The 7,283-nt window shown below is 40.2% G+C and overlaps 1 protein-coding gene across 2 annotated transcripts in view; it reads left to right on the top strand.

The window, feature by feature from the left end:
- wipf1b (WAS/WASL interacting protein family, member 1b) overlaps positions 1 to 6,553 on the top strand; it is a 44,172-nt gene extending 37,619 nt beyond the window's left edge. For both annotated transcript variants that reach the window (XM_050071671.1, XM_050071672.1), the window contains 2 exons: positions 1,334 to 1,447; positions 3,633 to 6,553. In XM_050071671.1, coding sequence (XP_049927628.1) covers positions 1,334 to 1,447; positions 3,633 to 3,685 — 167 coding nt within the window. In that variant the 3' untranslated portion in view covers positions 3,686 to 6,553. The remainder of the gene's footprint in view (positions 1 to 1,333; positions 1,448 to 3,632) is intronic.
- Positions 6,554 to 7,283: the final 730 nt, after the last annotated feature.

Below are 7,283 nucleotides of genomic sequence, written 5' to 3'. Positions count from 1 at the left end.
CTTCCAGGACGGACAGACGTGCAATAGATGTCGTACAGAACAGATCAGCATAATAAATTAACAGTTATCTGTATGACACAATGAGACAGAGAGAGAGAGAGAGAGAGAGAGAGAGAGAGAGATGCAGGTAATGACAGTAGCTTACAACAACATTATTGAAAGTAATAATATTATAGTTTATGTCACTAGTCACTTGAAACAAATTTAGGACGATAGGAGACAGGTTGAAATAAACCGAAATTTCCCTTTAAGATATAAAAACACTCACCCCGCCTGCTCACACTGTCATTAAACTCATGAAGTTCAAGTGTTGTCATGGCGGTATTAAATGTGATGATGTATTCACTGTAAGCTGGAATCAAAGTAACAGCTCTCCAGTTCATATATTAGTAGTATTTGCAAGTCTCACTGGTGCTCCATGGTCACAAAACATGACTGAATAGTGGGGGTCTGGAGCCCTGCAGATAGAAAAACACACACCTCGCCTGCTCACGCACTGTTGCTCGGTAGAAAGTGATGTGAACTGGACCTCGAAGCGAGTCTCATGCTGGTGGGTTAAAGAAATGACGTGACCCGTGATAAAGTAATTTTATACATCTCATATGGAGCAAGGCACGATACAACGAGTAGATTCGATATATCGTCCACTCCTATCTACACTGTATTTAAGGAAAACAAAAACCCTATCATTCAGTAAAATGGTATAAATCTGTGTGTGCAGGTGGTAACTTTGCTGGTGGATAGTTCAGACTCTGCCTTACAGAGGACCAGCTGTGTGTTTCAAAGACTGCACTCTCTCTGTCTCTTCGGGAGAATCTGTTGCCCTCAGTGTTGTTTTTACCACATGAGTTCCAGTGTGTTCACTATGGCAGAGAAACCCACTGACCTCCTGTTCGTGTTGTTTTTATCCCTCTGACCCGAGGGAGTTCGGCTGAGCTGGAAGGCAGCGGGGACAAGAAAAGACAAGAGGTCCTAAAATCCTGCTGCAGAAAAATCTGACTGTTTTTAATCATATTCCCTGAAGTCACAATAATCTGTAAATATGTCAACATAGTTTAAATTTATAGCTTATTACACAAGAATTCTTTTTAAAGATACAGTGAATGTGAGTGGATTTGGACACATTTGGATCTGGTATCAAACTGACTCAAAATAAAACTTTTATCACAAAGCAGCTGTTTCCCAACGTCTACAAACCCGTCAACCTCTATTTGTTTTGTCTCGCATTTTGTCAAATCCAAAGAATCCTGTTTAATGTGAGAAGCATGATGTGTGGTGTATCATGGGAGTTTTGTCGGTGTGACAGAGACCTCCATTTTCTCTCCGCTGACAGATGAGTGGGAGTGTCGCTTCACTTTCCATCCGGTGTCAGACTTTCCTCCACCTGAGCCCTACGTGCCCTTCCCCAAGACCTACCCCAGCAAGATCGCCAAGACTGACGGCAGAGGTCAGTCCCCCACACACACACACACACATTCTTGTACTTGTCCTTGTAATTAGCCTCATTGATATAATGCATTCTCTAACCTCTTACCCTAAAGGACTGTTTGTTATCTATGACAAATGTGTTTAAGCACTGGGGAGGGACTTATGTTTTTAATTTTGGTTTAGGGGAGGGGCATACAAATTCAAATGGTTGTATTTTGGGTAATTTGGTGTAATTTTCTGCAATTTATAAAAAAAAAAAAAAAAAAGTGTAATTTTCTGCAATTTATAAAAAAAAAAAAAAAAAAAGATTTAAAAGGTAAAATTAATTACTAAATGATTTACATTTTAAAAAAATCACCATTGGAAAAATAGCAAAAGTGCAGACAAGAGGTGCAAGTTTAAAGAAATATAAACATATACCTGCATACGTACATAGAATCTGTCGGCACTGGGAGAGGATGTTGGTATCAGGAGTTCTGTGTAGTTCCAGGAGTATTGACCAATCACATTTTATAAACATTTTAGCCTTAATTTAGCTTTTCATGCCTCCGTGTTGGCGATAGCCGAGGCCAGAGGCTTTATTTTTTGGGGTTGTCTGCGTACACATCTGTTTCATTATTTTGAACGCAATTTCTCAAGAACACCTTTAGAGAATTTTTTGCAATTTGACACAAACATCCACTCAACGATAAACTTATTTAGAATTTGGTGATCAAAGGTCACTGTGACCAGGGTGCCTGGTGGCATAGTGGGTAGAGCAGGCACCCCATACATGAAGGCAATGTACTTGCCACAGCAGCCGTGGGTTCAATTCCAGCCTGTGGATCTTTGCTGCATGTCATCACTTTGACGATCATATCCAAGAAAGGCAAAACGCCCAAAAAATAAAAAAGGTCACTGAGACCTAATTTGTTGCATACTCAGGACCGTGATATCTCAAGAATACCATGAGGAACCATTTTTCAAATTTGGCACAAATGTTCAGATCGAAGATGAACTGATTAGATTTTGTTGGACAAAGGTGAAAAGTCACTGCGACCTCACATTCTTCTCATTCTCATGAACACTTGAGAATTTCTTCAAAAGTGGCACAAACATCCACTTTGAGTCAAGGATGAACTGATTAGATTTGGGTGGTCAAAGGTCAGTGTGACCTCACAAACAATGTTTTGGCCATATCTCAGAAATGTATATGCCAATGATTATAAAACTTGACACAAATGTCTAACAGGATAAAATAATGAAGGTCAAGAGGTCAAAGGTCAGCTTGACTGTGACATCATCATGTTTTAACGTCATATCTCAGGAACAAAAGGGGAGACATTTGGTCAGATACTGAATTGGTGACTCTAATCTTGAAACTGTGCTGATTGTATAGAATATTTAGCAACACAGCTGAAGCCGGTTCACGGCACTGCACGAGGCACGTTATGTCTTAAGCAAAAAAAATTCTAACTCAGCACAATGGGAATCAAAGCAGTGGAATCCTACATACAGAGAGAGAAACACAAATTTGCCTCCTAATGCCACGTAGTACCCAGTTCTACTCCACCCTCATCTCCACCATGAGACAAAAAACGTTATGTTTTATGTTACAACATTTGGGCTAAATTGTCCTGAACCCAGAGTCATGATGTCGCTTCATGTCTTTGTTTCTTCAGTTTTGTTTTTTGTAAAACTGACCTTTAATTTGATTCTGAGTGGCGTTAAAAAGTCTTGAATCTAACTTGCTTTCAGTTTTAGAAACCATGCTCAGTTTTGCCAGTTGATCTGTTGCTTAATTTGTGGGGCATCTCCACCCTACAGTACAACCATCTGTTGCAACAAATTAAATGTGTGAAGCATTCATGGTGTCACAGACATGGATGGAAACCATAACTGCAACTTGACTAGTTTGCATGAAGCGACAACTGTAGTTTAGAAATGTATCTGCATGTAGGTATCTGTTTATGAATCAAAATGATCGATGCACAGAGAAATAAGTCTTGGCCTGGATATCTGCTGGCTGCACCAGATCAGCCCCAAATATTGGCTTTATTGTTGTCAGACTTTTTGATCATTGAAACAGAGCGTTGAGATATTGTAGGTCTGGCTGTGTGAGACGACCTCAGTCACACTGTGACACAGCTCCACCCTGTGGACGAAAATGAAATCTCCTTTGTAAATCTAAGAAACTAACTTCTCTGTCTTTGCTTTTGTTCCAGGTTCTGGCAAAAAGGAGAGAGGTGCTCCTCCTCTTCCTCCCGTACCCAGGTGAAGAAGAGGTGACGGCAAACGCAACCCCTGGAACTCCTTTTCCTTCCTGTCTCTCTCTTTCCTCTCTTCTCTGCGCTCATTGTGCTTTTACCTGCGGCATGTGGTTTCATCTGTGGACTGCGACATGTACAACGGACCTGAAGTCTGGTCAACCAAGTAAAAGTCCAGACTCCCAGTGTGGAGTTTACGTCATGTGCCTCTGTAGCAGCAGAGTGGCAGCGTTCAAAGACCAAAGCCTGTTTAAACTCCGGTACACTGTGTTCGGATAAAAAGAAGAAAAAAAACTTGTACCTCTTTAGGCACTTGGAAAAATGTGTTTAATAACCGATGCTGTGGCTGGAAAATAGTTTCTGGATGGGCTTTGTTGACCTGGTTGCTGTGAGACAGTATTTTAAAAAACTTGATCCACTTTATTCCATTAACTAACCTTTTCATTCTTTGCTTACGGCGGGTAAAAGATTCCATAGATTGCTTGCTAGATATATATTTTACCAACCAGCTACACTTTTATAAAACAATACAAACTTGACAAATAAACCAGCATTCAGCACGTGTTCCTCTCCCAGCCTGCTCCCAGCTTTAGATGAAGCTCAGTCAACGTCATTGTCATCATCGGGTCACAGTTCAGGGCTTCTAACGCAACCAATCAGCTTCCTCAAGCGTGTCGACTAGTGTCTTTAGTGTTTCCCTCGTGCCTTCTTCTATTCAGGATTGTTTCCTCAGGCTGCTTAAAGAGTTAAGGGAATTCGCCTTTTGTGCCTTAAATTAAGTGTGTGTGTGTTTGTTCACCTGGATCTGATCACCTCTGCTGATGTCTGTGTGTAAACAGAAGCAATACAGCAGCTCGACTGCCACAACGAGGGCTGCAGCGGTATGAGTTCTTTAACGGTGCGATAACCGTCTCAGAAAATATCATGGCTTCACGGTACGACAGTAAATGGTGTTACACAGTTTTTATGATCGGTTACAGTGATCCTGAGGGCTCCAGTGTGGAGGACTCAGGGGGATATGTTTGCAGAAATGGAATATAATATAATGAGTGTGTTTTCTTTAGTGTATAATCACCTGAAAATAAGAATCATTGTGTTTTCGTTCCCTCAGAATGAGACGTTTATATCTACACAGGGAGCAGCTCCTCGTCTACACAGATCACCATGTTGCACCGCCATGTTTCTACAGTAGCCCAGAGCAGACAAATTAAACACTGGCTCTACAAAGGGACCTCATGTTTTTGCATTTAAACATCGCCAGCACCTGCGCAACGAGCAGCATTGGAAACACACTGATTTTAAAATATGAAACTGCTTTATTCAGTGTTTTTACCGGGGTAAATCAGCTGGTCTGTTTTGGAGAGGAAGACACCTCTGTGGATACTTCGGCTCCCGGTAAAAACTTCCTGCACATCTGGATCTGAAGTTATCAGAGAAAAAAGCTGAGCACACATTGTCAAATGTAAAGCTAACAGCCAGCTCCAGTGTGCCAAACAGCATCAGAGAAACACTGATTTGTAACGTGAAATTACTTTATTCAGTGTTTTGACGGGTCTAAATCACCTGGTCTGATTGTTTTAAACAGGAAGAGACCTCTGCTGATGATTCGGCTCTCGGTAAAAACCTCCTGAACATCTGGATCCGAAGTAAGTTATCAGAGAAACGTGAGCACACATAGCAGGCACTGGGTGAGCAGCCTGTCTGCGACATGCCAAACAGCATAGAGGAAACACATCAGTGTTAACATGAAACTTCTTTATTCAGTGTCTTTACCCGTTTCAACCACCTGGTCTGTTTGTTTCAGAGAGGAAGAATTGTCTGTGGAGAATTCGGCTCCCTGTAAAAACCTGAACACTGAATGTTTTCTAACCAGGAGAAGTTTCAGCTGGTTGCCATCTGCAATCCTCACCACTAGACGTCACTAAATCTCCTTAAATCTTACACACTGCTCCTTTAAAGGAACAAACATGGAGGATTTTTGTTGAGCAAACGCCTTAAAGTAAAGCAAATTATTTTTTAACACTGTAGATAAGCAAATGTATCATAACCGCCAATTTTCATCTCATGCCATACCGTGAAACCAGCATACCGCTGCAACCCTCGCCACGACATCTAGAAAGCTGAGTACAACAAAGTGTCTTAACATCAGTACGTAGACAGACATGGAACCAAACTGGCCACAACGTCTTGCCACGGCTGCAGAAACCATCAGGGGAAACGCGGGTGTTTAATTTGCCAAAGCCACATGTGCCTTCACAGTTGATGCACATCTGTGTGTTTCTGTTGGAACCACTCAACGGTACGTTTCATTTGATTGTAAAATGTGATGTGAGCGCACAGTTAATGTTCATGATGGAGATGGACATTGTACGGTGTTACGGCAGCATTGGTTTACAATACAACTGATTCTTATTTTGCTGTTTTGTTCAAACTGCGATGAAGGACCTGTGTATGTGTCTGTATGATTTAATCAAGTGGTTTTGAAGGACTGTTTTATTTTAAGTTATGTTTCACAACTGTGCAGTATTATGGTTTGTTTGTTTTGCTTCACCCAGCACTGCTTTGAACGGTCTCTTGTACGTGTGATGTCTTATTATCATGTGCTGGTCAAAGACACATTCTCTTAAAGACAATCATATGGAAGTAAACATATTTACATCAATAAATAAAATGCTTTAAGATGCTTCATGTGCTCTGCCTGGGCTGGAATGTGCTTTTATTGGACTGCACAGACACTCGTGCACAAAGGAGGATCATCAGATCACAGATGAGGACGGTGAAGTGTGTCGGCATCCGTTTGAAGGGGATTATTATGTATTATTGGATAAATAATATGCATCATTTACATGTTTGTGCAATAAAGCTGGACAATACATTGACTCATCAGTGTGTCGTGATGTGCAGGACATTTGGATAACAACATCTGATCATTTCTCCATTTTTCTGCCTCTACGTAAATATCATCTCAAACATGTTGTGACTTTTTGTTCTCAAAGGTTTTTAGGCAAAAATTAAACATGTAAAAAAATATATATATATATTGAAAAACTATTGAAAAGTCTGTGTAGCATTTCCAAAAAAAACATTACAATACTATGTCAGAGAGACTAGAACTATTGAATGTTGAAAAATGTTAAAAAGTCACTGTATAGTGTGTCAAATAAAATAATTATAATAAAATATTCATAATATTATATGGACATACAACATAAATAAAACCAGTTTAACATGGGCAACAAAAAGAAATTTTGTTTAGGTGTCATAAGTTCTGCTCAAAATTATAGGGAAAATCAAAAAGTTAGGACCCTTTCTGCAGGTGGATCCTCCCACTCAATTCATATAATTTGGAAATAATTTGATGAAGATCAGTGGGGAGCAATCCTTCACTGTGCAGATTGAAAAGTGCTCAATGAAACATTAAATAAGTGCTAAAATGTGACGTCCGCACAAGTCACAGAGTCACAGTTGTGTCAAAAAGACTCAAAATAATGTTAAAACAAGTTCATAATAAACCATGTTGAAACACCTGTTAAAAAGTCACACTACAGTGTGTCAGAACAACTCACAGTATGTTATGTTTAAAGCAAATACAGGCAGAGCTGTGCATGT

The sequence above is a fragment of the Epinephelus moara genome, chromosome 19 (assembly GCF_006386435.1).
Source record: "Epinephelus moara isolate mb chromosome 19, YSFRI_EMoa_1.0, whole genome shotgun sequence".
NCBI classification, from domain to species: Eukaryota; Metazoa; Chordata; class Actinopteri; order Perciformes; family Serranidae; genus Epinephelus; species Epinephelus moara.
Note: the sequence above shows the minus strand (reverse complement) of the source record. Positions and strands in the feature narration are given on the sequence as shown.